At 45.7% G+C, this 25,364-nt stretch overlaps 1 protein-coding gene across 1 annotated transcript in view; it reads right to left on the bottom strand.

The window, feature by feature from the left end:
• The window catches only part of LAS1L (LAS1 like ribosome biogenesis factor), a 47,960-nt gene extending 23,790 nt beyond the window's left edge, over nucleotides 1-24,170 (bottom strand). Inside the window, exons 1-5 of the mRNA XM_044268671.1 lie at nucleotides 24,017-24,170; nucleotides 20,928-21,053; nucleotides 12,693-12,762; nucleotides 12,317-12,398; nucleotides 900-1,064 (exon numbers count right to left, since the gene is read on the bottom strand). Of these exons, the coding sequence (XP_044124606.1) occupies nucleotides 900-1,064; nucleotides 12,317-12,398; nucleotides 12,693-12,762; nucleotides 20,928-21,053; nucleotides 24,017-24,147 (574 nt within the window). The 5' untranslated portion in view covers nucleotides 24,148-24,170. The remainder of the gene's footprint in view (nucleotides 1-899; nucleotides 1,065-12,316; nucleotides 12,399-12,692; nucleotides 12,763-20,927; nucleotides 21,054-24,016) is intronic.
• Between the last annotated feature and the right edge of the window lie 1,194 nt (nucleotides 24,171-25,364).

The raw sequence follows: 25,364 nt of genomic DNA, 5'->3' as shown, positions 1-25,364 counted from the left end.
GGACTTTAAGCAAGAGCAGGGCCATGGCAATGGAGGGCATAAGTTAGACAGATGTACACTTCCTCATCATCAATTGTGTCACAGTCGACCTCTGCTCAGAAGACTACATGGGGTCCTTCATTAACATGGCATGCGTAGTAAAATCCTAGTACTGATAGATTGAAGTTTTAATCCTTTTGAAAATGGCTATAAAGTGTCCAGGAGGGCGGGCTTTAGCGCTGAAGCCTGCCGCCCACCCCTGCACTGTGTACCTTCCCTAAGCTGCAAAGATTTGGCAAATCTTGTGCTGCACTTCCAGCACATGTGTAGAACATTCCTCTAGTGGGCAATTGCCTCAGAGAATTGTTCTACACATGCCTCGGCAAATCTCATGCCGGCGCATCTCCCTGATGTCAGGGAGAGGAGGAGGAGGCTGCCCGGCACCGCTTACAGCCGGGATGTGCAGCTTCAGAGTGGCATTGGTAGAGGGGGAAACCTTTGCACAGTAGGTACACAGTGCAGGGATGGCCGTCAGGCTTAGGCACTATGAAAACTAAAGCCTGCCCCGCCCCGCCGATACTTTATAGCCATCCTCAAAAGGATTAAAAGGATTCTTTTGCTGGACTTTCATGACAGACAGAAACATCAAGGTACGTCTAGCACGCTTGACAAAGGTTCTGCTGGCCATTGCTAATGGTTTAATAGGTGAATTTGGCGAGACTGCCTGTAAGTATGTCTGTGTATGACTATGATGAGCAGGCGTCTTGAATCGTTCACACATGGGGCAAAAATTGACAAAGACCATAGGCAGCTGGCAGTAAAAATCATTTGTGTTCCTTTTCTATCATGTCTCCACTGTGAGGAGTAATATCAGAAACCGCTACTAGAGGAAACAACCTTGAGATGTAGACATTACTAACCAGTGAGAGTTTGCCGTTTCTGTTCTTTTAGCGACAAGGTGGGAAGGACTTCTTCAGCTTCTTCTGAATCATCGTTCTCTTCAGACATCCACTGAGGATTTGAGGAGTTACCCAGCTGACGGGACCAATATTCACGTCTCAGCCAATCCATCACAAAATCCCAACCTGCACAAAAATAGTGTGTCTTGTAAATGAAGAAAATACCTGAAATCTTCAGAGAAGCAAAATTACTAAATATATATTTTTAAGAATAATGAGAAGCTGTCAGCAGTTCTCCCCGAAGATAATATAGAAAGACTGAAGGAAAAAAAAGCAAGCTAGAGGTAACTTAAAGGGGTTGTCCGGGTTATTTTTTTGTTCTATGTTCCTAACTAGGCAAATATAACAGCTTTCCAATTAACTCACTTTATCTACAGTGCCTGGTTTCTCAGATTTTAATGAGGGTCACATGACCTGTGATGTCAGCTTCTCTCCCTGCTCTGATAAAGTTTGTTTGCTTGATGTCAAGTGCTGGCCACGCCCCCTTCACTGCCGGGCTGCTCTCTCCTAGGATTCTTAACCCCTTCAGCTGCACAGACTGGCTAGATGCAGCAGTGACAATTCTTGGCACAGAATCTGACAGACTAGAGAGAGCATTGCACAAGAAGGTAGGGGGAAGATCCTGTGTGTATTCGTAGTGTCATTATACAGCTGGGACCTGTAGTTCTACACATACAAGATACTGCTGATTCTCCCAGCACTCAGGGCAGCTCTTGTATCCACTCCCTTAGCAGTGTCATTATACAGCTTGCACTTGTAGTCCTACACATACAACATGCTGCAGAGTCTCCCAGCAGGCAGACATGTCACTCAGGGCAGCTCTTGTAGCCACTCCCTTAGCAGAGCAGGGGGAGGGGCAGAGATTTTGTTTAAATGCAATAAAAACAAGGGCCAGAAAAGAACCAGGGAAAATAAGGGAATATATTTTTTTTGCATAAAACTTGCTTAGCTTAGTTATATATTGCTGTCCATGAGATTTTCTGTGCTATATATTTTTTTTATTTTTTCTCTCATAACTCGGACAACCCCTTTAAAGGGAACCTGTCACCGGGATTTTGTGTATAGAGCTGAGGACATGGGTTGCCAGATGGCCACTAGCACATCCGCAATACTTAGTCCCCATAGCTCTGTGTGCTTTTATTGTGTAAAAAAAAATAAAAAATTTGAATTTGATACATATGCAAATTAACCTGGGATGAGTCAGAGCTTGAAAATATGACTCTTCTCTGGTCACACAAGATATGACTTATGTTAATTTGCATATGTATCAAATCATTTTTTCTTTTTACACAATAAAAGCACACAGAAATATGCGGATATTGTGTTTAACCCCTTCTACCCTGGGCCAGTTTTTGCCCTCCTACCCAGGCCATTTTTTGCAAATCTGACATGTGTCACTTTATGTGGTAATAACTTTGGAACACTTAATTATTAAAGCCATTCTGAGATTTTCTCGTGACACATGACATGACAGTCATAAATTTTAAATTTCTCCGCTTTTAAAACAGAAATTGATACCTCAAAATATTACTTATGGTAACATTCCCCATATGTCTACTTTATGTTGCCATCATTTTGTAAATGTAATTTAATTTTTTTTTTAAAGGAAGTTGGAAGGGCTTAGAATTTTAGAAGCAATTCTTAAAATTAAGAAAATTTCCAAACCCCACTTTAAAGGACCAGTTCAGGTCTGAAGTCACATTGTGGGCCTTGCATACGAGAAACCAGCCATAAATGATCCCATTTTAGAAACTACACTGCTGAATGTATTCAAAACTGATTTTACAAACTTTGTCAACCCTTTAGGTATTCCACAAGGATTTTGAGATTAAATTTCAAAATTTCACTTTGGCAGATTTTCCATTTTAATCAATTTTTTCCTGTAACATCAAGGGTTAACAGCCAGACAAAACTCAATATCTATTACCTTGATTCTGCAGTTTACAAACACACCCCACATGTGGTGGTGATGTAAGGGCGACAGCGCAGAAGGGAAGGAGCGACATGTGGTTTTTGGAAGGGAGAGTTTGCTGGACTGGTTTTTAGACACCATGTCCCATTTGAAGCCCCCCTGATGCACCTCTACAGTAGAAATGGTGGAGGTAGGTCATGTGTTATTTTTATAGAGCTGGTCGTTACAGAAGCGGCGATACTCAACATGTCTACGTTTTTCTATTATTTATTTCACTAAACACAATAGCATTTAAAAAAAAAAAAAGAAAAAAAAGGCATATTTTAGTGTCTCTATAGTCTGAGATTGAGTTTTAGTTTTTTTTGTCTGATTGTCTTAGGTGGGGTCTCATTTTTTGCGGGATGAGGTGACCGTTTGGTACTATTTTGGGGGGGCATGCGCCTTTTTGATCTCTTGGTGTTGCACTTTTTGTGATGGTAGGTGACCAAAAAAATTGCCTTTTTGCCACTGTTTTATTTATTTTTTATGGTGTTCACCTGTGGGGTTAGGTCATGTGATATTTTTATAGCGCTGGTTGCTACGGATGGGGATGTGCGTTTATTTTTTTTACTTGAAACTTTAAATTGAAAAACTTTTTTTTTTTTTTTTTCTTTCTTCACCATTTCTGTCCCACTCTGGGACTTCAACTTTTGAGGGTCTGATCCCCTCAGCAATGCATTACAATACATCTGTATTGTAACGCATTGCCTGTTAGTACACTACACTGAGTAATACACTAACAGGTTGTCTAGGACACCTAGCCTGGGGCTGAATCTAGGCTGCCATAGAAGGACATCGGGCTGCCTTCTCACCCATCGGGTCCCTATCACTGCAGAGCGGGGACCCGATGGGAATCGCTCAATAACCGCAAACACCTTCTATGCCGCAGTCAGCGCTGACCGCGGCATAGAAGGGGTTAATCTGCCGGCATCAGCTTTTACAGTAAAGCCAATGGATACAGTAGGGGCCCAGCTATCAGTGACTGCCAGGCGCCTGCAGTGACTGGGTGCGCACCGCAATCACCATGACGTAATAGTACGTCAAATTGCGGCAAGTCACCTGCCGCCATGACGTACTATTACATCATGTGTCAGGAAGGGGTTAATGTTGATTATGGCTTACAGCTAATGAGATTTCAAAAGTTGGTATCTCAGAAAATTAGATTATATACCGTAACCAATTAATTTTTTATACAGAAATGTTGGCCTACTGAAAAGTATGTACAATATGTTCACAGGATGGGGTGGCTCTACCAATCAGTAGGATAGAATGGTGCTCACTATCTAAGTGTTAACTCCAAAACACCAGAGGGTTAGTAAAATTGTAGTAATAAAGATATGGCACTCATATCTGGAGGGCTGCTCAAAACAAATTCCTTTATTTAAATTCTACTGTTGCAATTCTCAATATTAAAATAATCACAATGTTAAAACGTCATACAAGATACGCAAATTGTACAGAAATTAAAAAAACTAAAGGATAAAACATCACAAATGACGGTAAGGTAAAAATCACTCGAGGTATAGATTTAACTTATCATATAAGTCAGACAGCATATAGGTGCTTAATAGATTCACCACAGAAAGAGCCGATATTACCACAGGTGTTTTTGTTGTGTTGTGTTTTTGCATTTGTATGTGTATTTCGCCACAGCAATGTGCACCTGCATACAGGGTTGTGCTGACTGAACCCCCACATTTTTTTCTTTGTAGTATATATTGGAGGCATGGCGATCTCCAAGCAGTCAAGCACACCTGACCAGTTAGTATGCCCTGGAGGCTGGTTTTAAAGTCGGTATAAAAAGGAGTCTGCTTTTATAGCGCCTACCAGTAGCCATTTGGCTCCAGGAGAAGTATATAGTGGGCTCAGCATGCATGTTGGTACTTGCATCCCTGGATCCGATGGAAGCTGTAATGGCCCCGGAGGGGGTTAAAAGCAGAGTGTGCCTGGAGTGCATGCTGTACCTGCGCTCCCTGGATTTTGTGTGGCTGTCATGGCCCATAACAGGTAGGAACTAGTATTAGGGCCCACTCATAGAGGCGACCTTGACGTGGTGAGTGGCTTATTACGCTTTGGACAAAATGTAAACTAATGCCTCATCCAACATCCAGCATAGAGGCAGGGCAGAGTGCTGGTTGCAGAGTGCCATTGCATTTGTATGTGTATTTCGCCATAGCAATGTGCACCTGCATACAGGGTTGTGCTGACTGAACCCCCCACATTTTCTTCCATGTCCTATACTTGTCTGCAATTGCAGACAAGAATAGGCAGTTTTATGGGGGGTGCCGGCCGGGTGTATTGCAGATGGACCCTTACACTCACCAGTAATCTGGTTTCCTGAAGTCTCCATGACCCCACATCCTGAGACTACCTTCCTCTGATAGGACAGGAAAAACAGAGGTTTAAATCCCTCCCCTCTATCACCAGTGTATTTCCAACATAACCAGGATAAAAGGGATAAGTATCTTAGATTTAAGAAAACAAAAATATAATCTATGTACTAAAATAAATGGGTGGGAAGTATGTGGTGTCATGGAGACTTCCAGGAAACCTGATTACAGGGGAGTGTAATACTCTTTTCCCCTAGTCGTCTCCATGACACCACATCCTGAGAAAATACAAAGAATATATTGGAGGGGGAACAATAGCACAAAGGACTTTACGTCCAAAGGCCATGTCTTTGCTAGAAAAAAAATGTCTAGCTTGTAATGCTTGGTTAAGGTATGTATTCTTTCCCAGGTTGCTGCCCTACAAATCTGTTGTAGAGAGGCTGACGATCTTTCTGCCCAAGAAGCAGCAATGCCGCTTGTAGGGTGTGCTCAAAGTGAAGAGGGGGGTACCTTCCCTTCCAATTTATAGGCTTCTGAAATGGCTCTTCTTATCCAGCAGGAAATATAAAACTTTTACTTTTATTTGGTCCGCAAAATTGGACAAAGGTTCTTGTCAATTCTCTAATCCTTTGCCACTTCTAAATACCTTAGTACTGCTCGTCTGACGTCTAAGGTATGAAAAATAGCCTCTTGATCATTTTTGCGGTTGGTACAAAACGAGGGTACTACTATATCCTGCGATCTATGGAAAGTAGAAAACTTTTGGGGAAAAAAACTGATCTAACTTAAACACTAACTTGTCAAAATACTAAGAAAAGGATCCTGAATAGACAAGGCCTGGAGTTCACAGACTAGTCTTGGTGATGTTATAGCTACTAGAAAAATGGTTTTTAATGTGAGCCATTTTATGGACATAGATTCTAATGGATCAAAGGTGCCGAAGTTAACCCTGACAAGTATTAAGGTTCCAAGGGGCTACCATATTCCTGATTGTTGGTTTAAGTCTGTCTGCTGCTTTCAGGAGCCTGGCTATTGAGGGAAACTCTGCTAGACTAGTATTATATAAAGTCCCCAATTCTGAGACCTGAACCCTAAGGCCCCGTTCACACTTCAGTGTGTGGTCAGTGATTTGTGAGCCAAAACCAGAAGTGGAGCCTCCATAGACATGAGGTAGAAGTGAAAGATCTGCTCCTGTTCTGTGTTTAGAGCTGCACCTGGTTTTGGCTCACAAATCACTGATGGAAATCACTGACCAAACACTGAAGTGTGAACGAGGCCTAAGGGTATTAGGAGAAAGCCCCAGGTCTAATCCGTCCTGAAGAAAATCTAGGATCGCCGATATATTGGGCCTGGACTGATCGAATTAATCTCCACGCCAAGAGGCGAACTTCCTCCAGACTTTAAAATACGCCTTATTTGTATTCAGTTTCCTGCTAAGGAGTAAGGTGGAAACCACTTTATTAGATAACCCCAATTTTATGAGGATGGACACTTCAGAATCCAGGCTGACATCTTTAGGCTTTTTAAATTTGGGTGGAGAATGGGACCCTGATATAACAGATCCGATCTCAGAGGTAGTAGAAGGGGGGCTTCTATGCTGAGCGACTCTAGTAGTGCAAACCAGCAGAAGGGAGGCCAGAAGGGAGCTACCAAAAATCAAGGTACATTTTTCTTTCTGAAACTTCTGAAGGACCTTGGCAATTAGTGGAATGGGCAGGAATGCGTAAACTAGGTGAGATGTCCAGTCCTGATTAAAAAGGCATCCACCGCAGTTGGGAGATCTCTCGGGTTGAGGGAGAAAAATTTTACTATTTTACCGGGAGGCAAAAAGATCTATTGATGGTTTGCCCCACTTTCCTATTATCAGCTGAAATGCTTCTGGGCATACTGTCCACTCCCCCGGGTCCAGAACATGACGGATCAGGTAATCTGCTTTTATATTTAAAAATCCCTTTAGGTGAACTGCCGAGATCGAGATTATATTTTGTTCAGCCCAAGAAAATATTTTGTTTGCTAAACTTTGAAGTGGATGGTGTCTCGTCCCTCCCTGATGCTGAATGAAGGGTACCGCTGTTCAATTGTCCAAATAAATAAGAACATGATGGCCTTTTGATAAAATGTGATGTTTTCTTCAGAGCTTTCCAAATTGCTTGCAGTTCTCTGAAGTTTGAGGATTGTTGTCTTATGAGGTGTGGCCATTTGCCCTGGTAGACTTCCTGAACTACAGACCCCCAACCCTGAAGACTGGCATCTGTTGTGATTACGAGGGGACGTTGCTGGTTCCAGTATATTCCCTTTGTAAGGTTGCCGTCTATGAGCCACCACTTTAGGGAGTTTTTTACATTTCAGTCTAGAAAAATCTGTTTGTCTAGGGTCCCTTGTGACCTGTTCCACCTGGATAGAATGAGTTTCTGAAGGGGTCTTAAATAAAATGGAGACAAGCAACCGCTGGGATACATGACGAGAGACCTCCTAAAATCTTAATTGCTGTACTGATAAGAGAATTCAAAAAGAGGAGATTCTGCTCTATCTGGTTTTGCAATTTTCCTATTTTGAGAGATGGAAGGAATGATCTCTAGGAAAAGGAATACAAAGATATCCCTAGAAATGTTTTCCGGCTGCTTGGGGAAAGGTTTGATTTTTCCCAATTGATGATCCACCCTAACGATTGGAGGTTGTTTAGAACCATCTGTAAATGGTTTTCTAAGGCTACTTTCACACTTGTGGCAGGACGGATCCGACAGGCTGTTCACCATGTCTGATCCGTCCTGCGGCTATTTAGTTGTGCCCGCGGACCGCCGCTCCGTCCCCATTGACTATAATGGGGACGGGGGCGAAGCTCCGGCGCAGCACGGCGGTGCACGGAGAAAGCCGCCGGACTAAAAAGCCTGACATGCAGTAATTTTAGTCCGGCGGGCTTTCTCCATGCACCGCCGTGCTGCGCCGGAGCTCCGCCCCCGTCCCCATTATAGTCAATGCGGACGGAGCGGCGGTCCGGTGCCACGGCGAAATAGCCGCAGGACGGATCTGTCCTGCCGCAAGTGTGAAAGTACCCTAATAGACTTTTGATGTCCGCTATCACTAAAAGATCATCCAGATACGGGAGGGCACTGATTGCTTCTTGTCTTAATGCTGCTACCACCTCCGCCATGATCTTGGTAAAGACTTGATCTTCTTATATGCAACATGTTTATGCAAGGGTTTTCGATTTATTATAATTCTGGACTTTACGCTTTTTTTTTTTTTTTTATTAATAGGCGATCGTAGTGGCCCTCTCCTAGCTAATTTTTCTGGACAGGTTCTATGGCTCCTAATTTTAGTAAATCTTCTATGCCAATTTTTAAGGTACCTTGCTGAGGGAGGTAGAGTGGCAAAAACAAACTTTTCTGGAAGGGAAGATTCTAACTATAGGGTAACCCTCTCTTATGACGAAGGCTGACTAGATAAGCGCAGGGGATAAAAAAAAGTTTTTACAGCTTCTGCTTCTCTGACTGCAGGAAGAAAATGAGTTACAAACATGCTCTCAGGTACTGCTGCCGGCTTGGGATGTTTGTTGGAGGTGACAGGTTCCCTTTAGGCACTTGGGAACAAATAACATCAAATTCATGGATCCTAACTCCACTTCCCCGTTTTTCCCTCACCTTTCCTTTGTTCCAATTGGTACTGGCTGACATGAAAATTCTGTATTTGATTTATATCTCTTATAAATAGCCTATCTTCCTATCTGTGGCATTTTCTAAGATCTTGTCTAGATCTGGTCCAAAAACATATTGGCCGTGAAAGGGAAGGGAAATTAGCTTGTTTTTGGATGTATCCACTGCCCATGCTTTGAGCCATAGAACCAGTCTGACTGTGTTAGATAAAACTGCAGTGCGTGCTGAAAGTTTTACGGATTCAGCCGCAGAATCCGCTAAGAAACTAGTTGCTATTTTTAGAAACAGAATCGGATCTCTCGCCGTTTTATTGATCAGATAAATCTCCAATTGCTCTAGCCACAGATTAAGGGTTCTAGCTACACAAGTAGAAGACACCCCTGGCTTAAAAGGGGTTGTCCGGGTTCAAACCTGAACATACCTCCATTTTCACCCAGGCCCCCCGATGTTAGCATCAGAGCATCTCATGCTCCGATGCGCTCCCTTGCCCTGCCCTAGATCGCGCAGGGCAAGGGCTCTTTTGTTCGCAATAACATAACAGAAGCTTCTGCCCGGCAGTGTATTATGTGACGTCACCGGCTCTGATGGTCGCGCTTAAGCACTGCCCTAGCAGTTTTACTGGCTAGAGCAGCGCTAAAGCCCGCCCATCAGTGCTGGTGACATCACCGGGCTTCCTGGCAGCCCCATGGAGAGCCCAGTTCGTCACCAGAACTCCTGAAAATGCCTTTGCCCTGCGTGATTTAGCGCAGGGCAAAGGAGAGCATCAGAGCATGAACTGCTCCTATGCTCAAGTCAGGGGGGCTGCCTGGGTGAAAATGGAGGCATGTCCGGGTTCAGCTCCGGGTTCAACCCCTTTAAGAAGGGCTGCCGTAGCCTCCAGGTTTTCCTTAGTAGGCTCTTTGCTTTCCTATCCATGGGGTCTTTAAGTTGCACTGAATCTTCAAATGGCAGGGCGGTATGTTTTGCTACCTTAGCCACAGGGGCGTCCATCTGGGAATGGATTCCCAATCGGGCAAAGAGATAGCGCCTCTAGATCCTTTATCTGGCTTTTCCCATTCTGACTTTATTAACTTTTGAATATTATCTGGAACTGGGAATACAGACTTTCTTTTCCCCCCAGCCCCCTAAATATCTCTTCCTGCACTGACTTAGGCTTTTGAGGCACCTCCATCTGTAATGTGGCTCTAATCGCTTTTATAAGCTCAATGTCATCCCGATTAAATAAGAAACGTTTATATTCATTATCTCCATCAGAAGATGCATATGTTTTTTCATACGTTTCAAAGTCAGAGCCTTCCAAAGCATCAGAATCCGAGTCACACACCAGATTGCGACTATCACGGATAATTTGAGGAGGGATTTTAGGAAGGGGGAGCTGACTCCCGGGAAGCTAGTGCGGACTGAACTTTTTCTTTAACTAATGTCCTGATATCTTCCAGGAAACTAGAGGATTCAGCTTTTACCACATTAGTACATTCTTTAAATAAGGGGGTTTTTTTTGTTTTGTTTTTTAACACCTCCAGCGTTATTGTACTATGCATTCTGTATGGTTATAAGGGAAAATAATAATGATCGGGTCTGCATCCCGATAGTCTCCTAGCAACCGTGCGTGGGGGGGGGGAATAAAAAAAAAAAAGTGCTCACAATCAATGCAGCCAGAGGACTGCTGCATTCTCACGGGGCAGTTCACTATGCTCCCCTATGCTCAATAACATATCCCCTGTCCTGTGCATAGGGAATAAGTGTTATTTTTGACAAAAATGTTTATTGCACAATTAATAAAGAATTTAAAAACAGGTGGCGCTATTCTACCATTAATAGAAGTAAATACAAATAAATGCTTATAATCATAGGCAGGATTTAAAGGGGTTGTCTGGGCTACAGATCCTGATAACCTAACCTCAGGATAGGTCATCAATCCAAGATGTTGGGGGTGGGGACTAAGACCGGTGGGGGCAGACACAGCACTGGAAACTATACAGTGTACGGAGCAGAAGCCAAAGGCTCCATACGCTGCGTACTGTCCGAGGATGGGGACCAAAGCTTCCATTCACTTGGTTTTGCTAAAAGCTGAGCTTCAGTACCCCTGCACTGCCATTACACCAGGTGTGCACAACCTGGGGTCCGGGGGCCACATGCAGCCCTCAATACCATTCTGCGCAGCCCCAAACCTTCTGGTAAAAGACAGGTATGTCTGTTTTGTGGCTGCTCACATGCATTTTTCATGTATTCTCCCATTCATAGAGAGTCCTGAAAATGTTCAGTATGCCATATATACAGTATCGCAGTTAATAATATCCCTTTAAGGCCTCTTGCACACAGCCCTATGACTTTTTCAGTATTTTGCGGTCCGCAAAAAACGGATCCGCAAAAAATACAGATGACATCCATTCAACTTTTTGCGGAGCGGAACATCTGGCCCCTGATAGAACAGTACTATCCTTGTCCGTTATGCGGCCAATAATAGAACATGTCCCATCTTTGAGCGGAAAAACAGAAATACGGAAAAAGAAGGCAAACGAACTAACTTTTTTTTTTTTGCAGATCCATTGAAATAAATGGTTCCGGGTACGGAACGCAAAAAACAGAAGGAGGGGAGTTGAAGGTGCAAGAGGCCTTTATTTTCAGCCCTTGAAATTGGTTGTGCACTCTGCACTAGACCAGTTTCCAGTGGCACAGATGCCCAAAACAGCTGATCAGTGAGTGTGTCAGGTTTAGGACCCCCCACCAATTTTAGGTTGATCCCCTATCAATCTTTCATGGACGACTTGTCCTGAGGGTAGGTTATCAATCTGTAGCCTGGACAACCTCTAACTATTAAGGGCTCATGTACACGGCTGTATGGCCCGCAAACATCAGGTCCACAATATACAGCCACCAGGAGTGTTTCCGTCGTGTGAACCCATTGACTTGAATGGGTCTGCAATCCGCAAGATATGGAGCTGTTCAGAGGCACAGATCGGAAGCCCACAGAGGCACTACGAAGCGCTCTAGTGGGATTTCGGTCTGTGCCTCCACACCGCCAAAAAAATAAAAAAGATAGTACATGTTCTATTTTTTTTGCGGTGCAGAACGTATCTTGCGGATCAAAGACCCATTCAAGCGAATGGGTCCATATCCGCTGGTGTGCATGAGCCCTAAACAATATGGGTTAACCCCTGTAGGTTTTTTTGGTCACTACTAAATGATAACCTCCTAAGATTTCCTCTAATGCTAGATAATATAAGCAGTGATACAAAGGACAATGCAGTGAAAGAAACCCTTTCCCTCACTGGTCCCCCTTGTCAATGGCTCTGCCAGCACTTACTGCATAGTGTTTGAGGGTATATTTCTAGGAGGAATAAACAGAGGAAAAGTACCATACATGGTTCAAAGTAAAGATGCTACAGAATTCACATAAAACAGATGTCAGGAGAACTGACGGGTCCTATTAAGAATGCTTACCTTTGCGGCACAGACTCAGTTTGGGCAACTTCCCGTGAGTTGCGCTGTGACGTAGGTTTACCACCCATTCTGGAATCTTCAGCTGAAAGACAAACAGTTATACTATAAAACTGCGCTCAAGAAATGAACAGGTCGCAGACAAGAATAGGCGTTTCTATAAAGGTCCGTTAGTTTTGTTCCGCAAATTGCGGAATGCTCACGGGTAGCCCAACTCTAACTTTCCTAACAGATTATCCTAACCCAGCAAACCCTCTAAAGGGGTTGTCCAGTTTCCTATATTGATGACCTCCCCTCAGGATAGATCATTAATATCAGTTTGGCGGAGGATAGGCCAACCCCTTTAAGAAAAGAATGGAGGGGGACAATAGGTGCTCACCTCATTAGCCAGGCGCCTTAAAGGAATTGCAATGTTTTTCTGTTTGGGTTCGGTGATTATATTTACAAACCTGTAAGAGGAAGAGTTAGAGGTAAATCATACAATACATGAGCAGCATTTACAATGGACATTTATCACCTGCCAGGACAGACGTCATGTCCGATTGCTGGGGCCCCACTGATCACTAGAACTGGGGTCCCGAGGTCTTGCTTACAGCATGGAATGAGGAGTTGGAATGGAGGAACCACTCCATTCACTGTCTATCAGACTGAGACAGACCATCCCACAGACTTTGAAATGGCAATGGTGGTGTAGTGAGGAGGACCCCCATTCAATGATCAGACACTCATCACCTATCCCATGGACAGATAATAAATGTTATTTGTGGGGTAACACCACCCCCCCCCCCCCCACACACCCCACACACCCTTTAAAGAAAAAGGCTAAGTGACCTGAAACACTAGGCCATGGCCTACGGTTATAGCCAGGTTTCCTGATGCAGTTTTGAAAGTAAAAACAACAAGTAAATTAACCCTTAGGATACCAGAGGTTTTTCATTTTTCTTCCCCGTCTTCCTGGAGCCATAACTTTTTTATTTTTCCATTCACATCCATATGAGGGCTTGTTTTTTTGCGGGACAGATTGTACTGTCTATTGGCACCATTTAATATGGCATACCATGTAATGGGAAAAAAAAAAAAATCTGAATGGGTTGGAATTGGAAAAAAAAACGCAATTCCGCCACAGTTTTACAGGATTTGTCCCTATGGCGTTCCCTTTGCGGTAAAACTGACCTGTGCCCTTCACCGTCAGTATCGGTGTGATTACAATGCTACCACATATGTAAATTTTCAAAACATTTTTATGTATTTAAATGCAAAAAAATAAAAATGAAAAATATATATTTTTTTATCATATTCTGACAACCATTATTTTTGTATAGTTATTTCTTTTGAGTTGTGTGGGGATTCATTTTCCCGATCTGATGACGATCTGTAGTTTTTATTTTATCGATTTATTTTGGAGTGTGTGTGTCTATTTGATCACATTTTATTCAATTTTTTTTAGATCAGGAGCAATGAAAAAATGGCGAATAGGCCATTTTGATACTTTTATTACGCCATTTGCCGTATTGAAAAAATATTTTTATGGGGGCGTGGCCTGAGAGCGCATGGAGTAAGACGCACCGCTCGCAGCTCCTGTCGGTATCCTGATATTATTGTGGTGGCAACGTCCGTTTCGACTAGTTTTTCTTACCTGGTGGGGGAGAGGAGACCGGAGAGTGCGGGGGTGATTCAGAGTGCTCCGACATGCCGCGAAAATCCAGCAAAGGGCCGCGATGTGACAGGCCGGAGGTGAGCCAGCATGGCGCCGAGGAGGAAGAGGGGCCGGCCCTACAGTCTAAGCTGAGCCAGAGTGCGGCCGCAAAGCTGAGCAAGTTTGTGCGTGCTGATAGCGGTGTGGGTGACTGGGCAGAGGAGAAGGAGGCTGATGTGCACGATTCCTCTGACCAAGAGGATGGATCCATTGAGGGGGAGGCCCTGGATGCGGCGGAGTGGCCCCCACTGAACCCTGCACGCCCAGGCCCCAGCGTGGTAGGCCTCAAAGATGCGGCTAGTGAAGAGCCCACGTTAAAGGACATTATGGCAGCTGTGGCCAGCTGTAACAGTACCCTGAAGGTGCTCTCTGTTCAAGTTGGTAGCCTGAGGTCGGATGTCTCTATAATTAGGCACGACCTCCATAAGATATCTGAGCGCACCTCTGAATTGGAGAAGAGGGTGTCTACTATTGAAGATGAGGTTCGGCCTCTACAAATGGCGGCTAAAACAACTGCTAAGGACATAGCTGCTTTATATGCTAAAACAGACGATCTGGAGAACAGGTCCAGAAGGAACAACCTGAGGATTGTTGGAGTGCCAGAAAAAACGGAGGGAGATAATGCTACAGAGTTTGTGGAGAAATGGTTGTATCAGTTATTTCATGAGAAAGGTCTGTCGTCCCTATATGCGGTGGAGCGGGCGCACAGAGTCCCCATGAGGCCGCTTCCGCCAGGCAGACCACCTCGGCCTATACTGGCGAAGATCCTGCATTTTAAAGACCGGGACACTATCCTGCGGCAATCAAGGGACAATGAGGAGATGGTCCTGAATGGGGTGAAAGTATCCATATTTCCGGACTATTCCAACGAAGTACAACGGAGGAGGAGCAGATTTATGGACATAAAGAAAAGGTTGAGAAATCTACAAGTTCAATATGCTATGTTGTTTCCTGCTAAATTGCGTGTTGTAGCACTGGGATCCACCAGATTTTTTGAAGATCCAGAGGAGGCGGCGCAGTGGCTGGACGTCCACGAGCGACAACTGAGAAGTGGGGCCCAGAATACTTGAAGGAGGCCAAGATACAGTCTCTTATGTTTAATTTTTATTTGCATTTGCACTCTAATGTTGCTATACAGGTTGCACCAGTTAAGGAGTGTATTATGTAATGCTACCATTAGGTAGATCCTGTGGAGGGAGTTGGTAGATAAGGGAGGAAAATGTTTTTCTCAGATGTGGGGAGGATTCTCTACCTGAGGAACTGTGTTAAAATATGGTTTGATGGTTATATGCTGAGGGGCATAGTGCTCCTGGATTGCCCTGTTTTAACGTGTGGGGTTGATATCAAAGGGATAGCTTTCCCTAGTTACAGTGAACTGGTTATGAGAGGGTGGGAGGGGGATGGGTGGGTGGGGGGGCAGTTGGGGGGAAGGGTTGTGGTCTTGTACTGTGCGCAGAGGAAGTCTGAGTGGGGTAGGGGATTCAAGTATGGTCTGAAGTTTTACCATGTCGCAGGTGATTAGAGTTTTAAGTTGGAACGTGAGAGGGATGGCAGATGCACGGAAGAGACAGTGTGTTTTTCAATACTTAGGGCGGTTTCAGCCGGCGATATGTTGCCTTCAGGAAACGCATCTGACTGGAGATAATCTACACTGGATGAGTAAAAATTGGGTGGTCCATGCGTTACATTCAACTCATTCCTCTCACTCTAGAGGTGTAAGCATGATTGTGCATAGTAGCATTAGGTATGAACATTTGCAGGACTGTGTGGATGCTGATGGCAGGTATGTGTGTGTTGTGTGCAAGGTGGATGGAATGCAGATGGTGCTTGTTTCCGTGTATGTGCCCCCACCATTTGCTTCCCCATTGATGAGAGAGGTTATGGACTTTGTGGCGGACTTTCCTGGGTTGCCGTGGCTATTGGTTGGGGACTTCAATTGCACGCTAAATGATTCCCTGGATAGATGTCGGGTGGAAGGAGCAGGTGGGTTACCGGGGAGTAGGGCTCTCAGAGATATTATGTGTGAAGTAGGGATGCACGATGTATGGAGATTGCGTAACCCTGATAAGCTGGAATTCTCGTGTAGATCAGCCACACACCACTCGTTATCGCGTATTGATATGGCCCTGGTTAATGATGCTATGCTGCCATTGGTTAAAGATGTTGTCTATCATCCTCGGTCGCTGTCTGACCACTCTCTGGTGCAGATTGACTTGTGCCTGGGAGTGCTCAGACAGGGGCCTAGGCTGTGGAAGTGTAATTCACATTGGCTGAATGTGTTGGGCGATTTGTCTGGGATCTCTCTGGAGATTAAAGAATTTTTTGCTATCAATGCAGGGACAGCTTCCATACCGGGGGTCTGGGACGCCATGAAAGCATTCCTGAGGGGAGTCTTGATGAAAGAAATTAGCAGGCACAAATCTAAGTCCAGGGAGGCGGATGTTAAGGCACATGTCCTAGTGGTGGAGGCTGAGAGAGTGTTTAGTAGATCTCCCACTCTGAGTAACAGTGAGGCGCTGGCGGTAGCTCAGGAGCAGCTGAGGTGTCATTTAGTGCAGGCCGCAGAGAGAAAGAAGAGTTTTTATCGTCAGAGATCCTTTGAAGAGGGTGAGAGGGTGGGACATTTATTGTCGGTGGTTTCCCAGGCTCAGAGAGGCTCCTCATGTATTCAGGAATTGAAAGATAACTTGGGGAACAGTTGGCAGGACACTGAAGGAATTTTAGATGTCCTAAAAAGTTTTTATGTATCTCTTTATGCTTCCACTGGTTTTAGTTCTGAAGAGGCACTGAATGATTTTCTAAGGGAGGCACAGTTGACGGAGCTGTCAGAGGATAGGGAACGGTTGGAGGAGCCAATTACACTTGAGGAGCTGGAAGCCGCGCTTGGGGATATGGCGAACGGTAAGGCGCCTGGAGCCGATGGACTCCCAGTAGAGGTGTATAAAAGGTTGCAGGGGATACTACTTCCTGAATTACTTAAGGTGCTTGAGCACTCATTAGAGGCAGGTTCGCTACCACATTCGATGCAGGAAGCTATAATTGTGGTTATACCTAAACCTGGGAAGGATCCTAAAATTCCGGATTCCTACAGGCCAATCTCGCTTCTCACGGCTGATGTTAAGCTCCTGGCGAAGGTGTTGGCGAACAGGTTGTCTAAGGTGATTCTGACTATTGTACATCCGGACCAGACGGGGTTTATGCCTGGGAAATCGACAGCTATTAATCTCCGTAGGTTGTACACTAGTCTGAGTATCCCGGCAGATAATAGTGGAGATAGGGCTTTGCTGGCTCTCGACGCCGCCAAGGCATTTGATAGTGTGGAGTGGAGTTACTTGTGGGGGGTCTTGAGAAGCATGGGCTTTGGAGAGCGGTTCATCCGGTGGGTTAAGGTCCTGTATTCTAGTCCCAAGGCGAGAATTAGAGCCAATGGAGGGTTGTCGGACCGTTTCGCCCTGACCAGAGGCACCAGGCAGGGATGCCCTTTGTCGCCCTTATTATTTGCTCTTGCAATAGAGCCGCTGGCGGCACATATTCGTCTATCACCGAATATACTGGGATTTAAATATGGTGGGCTACACAACAAAGTGGCTATGTACGCAGACGACACTCTGCTTTTTATGGGTGATACTGGGGCATCCCTGGATGCGGCCATGGCATTGATTGATAGATTTGGTGGCTTTTCTGGCCTTCGGATAAATTGGCAAAAATCCTCTCTGATGCCAATTGATGGGCAGGCCCTGTCAGGTAGACAAGCAGATAGTTTGGTTCCCTGGGTGGATAAATTTAAATACTTGGGACTGTTTATAACACCTAGAATTTCGGATTTTGAGGTCCTCAATCTGTCCCCGTTGTTGGCTACTTTCAGGCTTAAGGTGAGGTCATGGTGTAGGCTCTTTCTCTCTGTGGTGGGTAGAGTGAACCTGTTAAAAATGGTTATGATGCCTCAGCTGCTCTACATACTGAATAATGCTCCCGTATGGATCCCCCTGGATAGATTTAAGAAAATTCACTCTATTTTTAGGGATCTTATCTGGAAGTACGGTCAGGCTAGGATTAAATTGGAAACATTGCAGTACGCTAAGTCTGAAGGAGGCCTGGCTGTTCCTAATGCATTGATTTATTTTTTGGCTTCCCAGTGTCAGCATTTCAAGGGATGGATTAGTTTCCAGGTGCCGGATATGACTGGAGAGATTTTGCAGCATTGGTTGGGTAGTAGGGACCTCATGGGTATTCTGGAAGGATCAGGTATGCATGTTGAGAGGGGGAAAATTCCTCTTATCGAACTCATGAAAAAGATTTGGGCAAGGGTGAAGCAATTGAGAGGTGTGGGTGGAATCAGTGAGCTCTCCCCTATTAGGAATAATCATCTATTGCCTGAATTTCTTAACTTGTCTGGACTTGGAGGTTGGGAAGCTCAGGGAGTGATGAGAATTGGCCAGTTAATTGAGGGCAAGATATGTAAATCATTTAAGACTCTGCAGCAGGAATTTGATATCTCTAAGGGATGGTTTTATAAATATCTTCAGGTGCGGCATGCTCTTGAGGTCACGCTGCGGAAAGGATGTGTGATAGCCCAAATGGAGGCAGTTCATAAGCTTGTCCTTCTGACAGGGGGAGGGAAGAGAGGGCTGATATCACAGGTATACGCTCTTTTACTTGGTAAATTCTTGGAGGGGTTTCCGCTCTCGAGAATGAAGAAATGGGAGGCAGACTTGGGCGTTATGTCTAAGGATGAGTGGGAGGATATACTGGAAGGTGTCCCCAGGGTGTCCTTGAGTGAACAGGGTAAATTGTCCCAATTATTTATCATACATAGAGTGTACAAAACACCGGTATTCCTAAAAAAAGTGGGTGTAAGACCTGATGATAGATGTCCGAAATGTATGGAAGATGGTGCGGATTTGATGCATATGTTGTGGTCTTGTCCGGTGATTGGGAAATATTGGGATGCTGTAAGGAGCATGATTAATAGTAAAATGATGTTAGTTATTCAAAATGACCCTAAGGTATGTGTATTGGGTTATGTGTCTGAGATTGGAGGGAATGAATCGGTCAGGGTGGCTGTAGGACGGTTGTTGTATGTGGCCAGGAAGCTGGTGGCTATGAGATGGATCCAGGGAAGTCCGCCTACATTGGAGGAGTTTGAGAGGAAGGTGCATGATATGTTGATATTAGAGAAAGGGGTGTATGTGAAAAGAGGGTGTCCTCAAAAGTTTGACAAACTGTGGAGTGATTGGTTATCTCATACCCATGTGGTTATATAGGCTCAGATTGATACAAGACTAGTTTAAAGGGTGGGGGGGTGGGGGGGTGTTGGGATGGGGGAGGTGGCGGGAGGGTCTAGACATTTATAATGCCTGGTGTCTATTGTTTTATATATGGATATATTGTACATGCAGATACTTGATTCATAAATGTGTCGGTACTGACTTGATACCAATGTACGCTGAGTCCGTGATATGGACGAAGTAAGAAAAGACATTGTATTGATCTGTGAACCTCTGTCTTTATTGGTTTAATAAAAACGATTTGATTCAAAAAAGAAAAAATATTTTTATATTTTAACAGTACAGGTGTTCTCAGACGCAGTGATGTTTTTGTATGATTTATGCATTTATTTTTTTTATTCTAAGGAAAGTGGGATGATTTAGATTATATATTTTTTTTACATTTTTTTTGTAGCCCCTTTAGGAGGCTACAATGTCCGCTACTTTTTTAGAATATTAACATACTCCAGAAAGGAGTATAGTAATATGTGGATTGCTGATTTCTTATGTTGGCCTGCCACCTGCTGGGCAACATAGGAATTGCAGCTCCAATAGGCTGGGTCTCTTCAGAGAGACCCAACCTATTAGAATTAATTACCGACATCCCCTATCGCAGTGGTGGCGAACCTATGGCACGGGTGCCAGAGGCGGCACTCGGAGCCCTCTCTGTGGGCACCTGCTCCCTGAAAAAGTCTATGATTTAGGAATATGACTTAGAATTTTACTGCCATTCATCAGCGCAGGGCCTGTTCAATATTTTAGCTAATGATAAAGTACATGAAAGATATACTATATTGGACTCTAGTATTCAGATTAAATTGCGGCGTTGGCACTTTGTCATTAAATAAGTGGGTTTTCGGTTGCCGTTAGAGTGCCCAAACTCTAAAAGGTTCACCATCACTGCCCTATCGCCTCACGGGGATGCAACTATTAACCCGGAAGCTTAGATGCCATGATCACGCTTGATGTCCACGATCTGCATTATTGCTGGTCACTAGCCGTGGGCCTTTGCTGTTTGAAACAGCAGAGACCCACTGGCTATGGCATCCTCTGCATGCGTCATTGGACGCCATATTTAAAGACCGCACCAGTGCCGTACCAGGTAGCGAACGAGTTAAAAGAAAGAAAAAAATATATATATAAGTTATACCTGTCCTTTATACATTCTCTCCTTTTATGATCCATTCCTGATTTTGGCATCCAAAACTTCATCGACACAAATGACTGTGTGGCCGTACCCCCCACATACCAACTGCCAACTAATCCGGCTAATCAACGGGTTTGTCAGATACTTTCTTATTTTGATGAGCAGTTTTTCTTTTCCCATCCCAAGGATATGTTCACATCTGCGTCATGATATCTGGCAGGCTGTGTCAGATACTGGCATTCACTGCCGGATCCCCACTGACTATTATGGGATCTGGCGGTGTTTCGGATGAACAAATACTGCAGCACGCTGTGGTTTGGGCCGGCCGACAGCAGACATTTATGCTGAATCACATAAGGATGCTTTTTTTCTCCTGTGGCAACACTTTCCGAGTAGTTTGATGTCATGCCAAAAAGTGGAAAGTGTCTACTGAGGGTCTACAGTGTAAAGTATGCTCCGAATATCCTCACATTATGCAAGGGATATACAGTAGTAACTACTGACCTGACCAGTGCCAATCCATAAAGTAACTCCAGCTCTTGTTCTCCCATGCCGCCGCTAACATCCAGGATTTTGCAGCGCACCAGATCAGCGGTGCACTCTACAGCCAGTGGCATGCTGTTCCCATACCTGCAATACAAAGCGGATATCTCACACATAAATCCACTGCACAACGGCTGCGCATATATACAGTCCACCAGTTTAAGAGATGACCCGAGCACACACCGAGATGGTCATACCACCTGTTCATCTTCTCCAACCTCCCCATACACATGGGTGTGCTAAGGCTACTTTCACACTGGCGTTTCTGGGTCCGCTTGCGAGATCCGTTTCAGGGTTCTCACAAGCAGCCCAAAACGGATCAGTTCAGCCCCAATGCATTCTGAATGGATAAGGATCCGCTCAGAATGCATCAGTTTGGCTGCGTTTGGTGTCCGTTGCGTTTTTTAGACTGTCACTAAAAGGCAGCTTGCAGCGTTTTGGTGACCGTCTGACGATGTGGAGCCAAACGGATCCGTCTTGACTTACATTGTAAGTCAATGGGGACGGATCCGTTTTTTCACTGACACAATATGGTGCAATTGAAAACGGATCAGTTTTGACTTACACTTTTTTTTATTTTATTTTTTATGAATAATGCAAACTGATCCATTATGAGCGGATACAAGTGTGAGCGCGGTGACGTCAGCGCAGGTACTGCTGGATGAGGATAGACGGATCATCTATCTTGTTTCAGCAGGACCTGCACTGACGTCACCACGTGGTGAGCGCAATTACGTTGTCAGAGGTCCTTTTGCAGGTCCTGAAAGAAGACGATGCCGGCTGCGTGAACAAGCGGATGAGGTGAGTTAATTATTATTATTATTTTTTAACCCCTCGCGGCACATTTTAGTAAGCATTCTGTATTAAGAATGCTATTATTTTCCTTTATAACAATGTTATAAGGGAAAATAATACAGTGAATACACTTTAATGGGGCCCGGGGTTGCTCATTGCCATCATCACCTAGCAACCATGCGTGAAAATCGCACCGCATCCGCGCTCGCTTGCGATTTTCACGCATCCCCATTCACTCCTATGGGGCCTGCGTTGCGGGAAAAATGCAGAATATAGAACATGCTGCGATTTTCACGCAACGCACAAGTGATGTGTGAATATCACCGCTCATCTGCACGGCCCCATTGAAGTGAACGGGCCCGGATTCAGTGGGGGTGCAATGCGTTCACCTCACACATTGCACCCGCGCTGAATTCTCGCCCATGTGAAAGGGGCAACTTCCCCTCTTTACAGCACAGATGGAATGTGGTAGCAAAACAGAACCAGTGTCTTTATTTTTGTAAGTTTCATATATGGGGAGAACATGCAAGTTTTCTTCTATTATTATTGAGTGCAATTTAAGGCAGCGTTCACACAAGTAATTTGATCAGTTATTTCCTATCAGTGATTGTGCGCCAAAACCAGGTGTGTGTCAGAAACACAGAACAGGTGCAGATCTTTATACCTGATCTCTGTGGAGGTTTCACTACTGGTTTTGGCGAACAATCACTGATAGGAAATAACTGATAAAAAAAACTGAAGTGAGAACTCTGCCTAATCAGCCAAATGTTTTCCACAAAACAATCCCCCCCCCCCCCCAACGTGTCCACCAATACAAGGTCCCAGTAAGGCCTCATGCACATGATGCAAACTTTAAAATCTTCTAATATATTGGATAAAGGCTACAAAAGAAAAAGCTGGAAAATGGAGAACAAGCCAACAGCCTATAGGTAACCTGCTTCAACCCAGCTTCGGGCGTGACTTTTACTCCTTAAAAGTGGGAGTCTCAGAGCAGCCGTCAGATATTTATGGCCTAAATGCCAGTCTTTGGGATGACAGTCATCAATACCCCAGTGACAAGCGGGTCAATGATTACACACATTGATGGCACATGTAACCATCGCTGAGGTCATCAAAGAAGAGCACATCAAAACACCAGCTGCAGCCTGAGGACGTCTATAGTATAACCGTCACTACAATACGGGGATAGGGGCTCAAAGGCTCCTTAGATGCCGGCAGGGCTGCCCCACCGGCGTCGGACGGGACCTCGGCAGGGCTGCCCCACCGGCGTGGGACGGGACCTCGGCAGGGCTGCCCCACCGGCGTGGGACGGGACCTCGGCAGGGCGACTGGTGTGGGACTGGACGTCGGCAGGGCGACTGGTGTGGGACTGGACGTCGGCAGGGCGACTGGTGTGGGACTGGATGGATTGTCGGCAGGGCGACTGGTGTGGGACTGGATGGATTGTCGGCAGGGCGACTGGTGTGGGACTGGATGGATTGTCGGCAGGGCGACTGGTGTGGGACTGGATGGATTGTCGGCAGGGCGACTGGTGTGGGACTGGATGGATTGTCGGCAGGGCGACTGGTGTGGGACTGGATGGATTGTCGGCAGGGCGACTGGTGTGGGACTGGATGGATTGTCGGCAGGGCGACTGGTGTGGGACTGGATGGATTGTCGGCAGGGCGACTGGTGTGGGACTGGATGGATTGTCGGCAGGGCGACTGGTGTGGGACTGGATGGATTGTCGGCAGGGCGACTGGTGTGGGACTGGATGGATTGTCGGCAGGGCGACTGGTGTGGGACTGGATGGATTGTCGGCAGGGCGACTGGTGTGGGACTGGATGGATTGTCGGCAGGGCGACTGGTGTGGGACTGGATGGATTGTCGGCAGGGCGACTGGTGTGGGACTGGATGGATTGTCGGCAGGGCGACTGGTGTGGGACTGGATGGATTGTCGGCAGGGCGACTGGTGTGGGACTGGATGGATTGTCGGCAGGGCGACTGGTGTGGGACTGGATGGATTGTCGGCAGGGCGACTGGTGTGGGACTGGATGGATTGTCGGCAGGGCGACTGGTGTGGGACTGGATGGATTGTCGGCTGTGGGACTGGATGGATTGTCGGCAGGGCGACTGGTGTGGGACTTGATGTCGGCAAGGCTGTGTGGTCAGGTCCTGACACACTCCACATCACGGCCGATAGGCTGCCGTCAGTGTGAACGGTACACGGCGGTGAATGAGTCGAGGACATGCCGCTATATGTGCTGCCGCCTGACCTGCTCTTCCATGCGGAGATCTGGTGCAGCGCGTCCCGCTGGAGCTTGCAGTCCCGGCTGTACAGATATTCCAGGACCTGCTCCCATTCCGCCTTGCTGATCCAGGCTACTACCTGCCGCCTGCCCGCCATCCCCAGCGGCAGCACTACTGGCCTCTCTGCCAATCAGGGATCGCCTTTGTTTTGGTGCTGGGTAACAACAAACAGCGCCGTCTGGAAACGACAGCCACGACTTTAGGTTCCGGACTTTTTCCTGTTCCTGTTTCTCAGAACGAAGCCATTACATAGCTGTTACAGAGTCTGGGACTTCACAATAATAAAGCAGATGAATATGTACTTCACAGTGATGCTGCTTCACCGACCCAAATACTTCTTTATGTTTCATCCAATTCCCTACACTGCAAATACCTCTCCAAATAATTTATTTTACACAAAAAATTCATGGAATTGTCAGAATTCAACAATTTACGGAGATAAGTGCCCCATGTCAATGGAACAGAAGAGCGCATGCATGTTCTCTGCTCCAATCGGACAGGGGGAGACAGTACCCTGTTCTTGTGATTGATGGGGGCCCCACAGGGGCGGACTGGCCATACATCCTACAGGAAAATGTACCGGTGGGCTAATGCCCAAGGGGCCGCTCAACGCCTGCTCAGGGTCAAAAGCCATGTATATAAAGATCTGATTCATTTCAATGGGGCCGCAATTGCGGACAAGACTAGGCATTTCTACACAGCAGAAAGACAATACGATCTGCAAATGCAGAACGCACACAGCCGGTATCCATGGTTTGCGGATCAATCCGCAATTTGCAGGTTGCAAGAAAGGATACGGTTGTGTGAATGAGCCCTTAATGTAGGAGCATCAGGCACTTGAACAACTGCCACAGGTGCCCTTCTGAATACAACTGTATTGCCCTCCCCAGGACGATGATACAGTTTCATACTGTGGCGGGAGTGACATGGTATTGGTTCTGCTGAGGCAGTATTTTAGGCTGCACTACGGTATTTGGTTCTGTTGGGGGGTGTTTTGTTCTGCACTATACGGTATTGCTGGCCCCGCCTACTTCTGTTGGCCCTGCCTACTCGTGTCGCCCCACCTTCTCTCAATTTGGACCCACCTACAACATGGGGGCCACTTTTCGTTTTTTCCAGGACCACTTTAGGTTCCCAGTCCGCCCTCTTACTTTTCTTCCCGCTCCGAACTCTGACAGGAATAGGCCGGTTGTAGAGACAGAGTCGGAGCAGGGAGCGCTCCAGTGGCAGGGGCAGACTGGGCATGCGCTGCTCTTATTAGGAAAAGCAGCTTATGTGCAGTTAGAATAAAGCCCTGGATGAGCTTTCTCTAAA

Source organism: Bufo gargarizans, chromosome 9, assembly GCF_014858855.1.
Source record: "Bufo gargarizans isolate SCDJY-AF-19 chromosome 9, ASM1485885v1, whole genome shotgun sequence".
NCBI classification, from domain to species: domain Eukaryota; kingdom Metazoa; phylum Chordata; class Amphibia; order Anura; family Bufonidae; genus Bufo; species Bufo gargarizans.
Note: the sequence above shows the minus strand (reverse complement) of the source record. Positions and strands in the feature narration are given on the sequence as shown.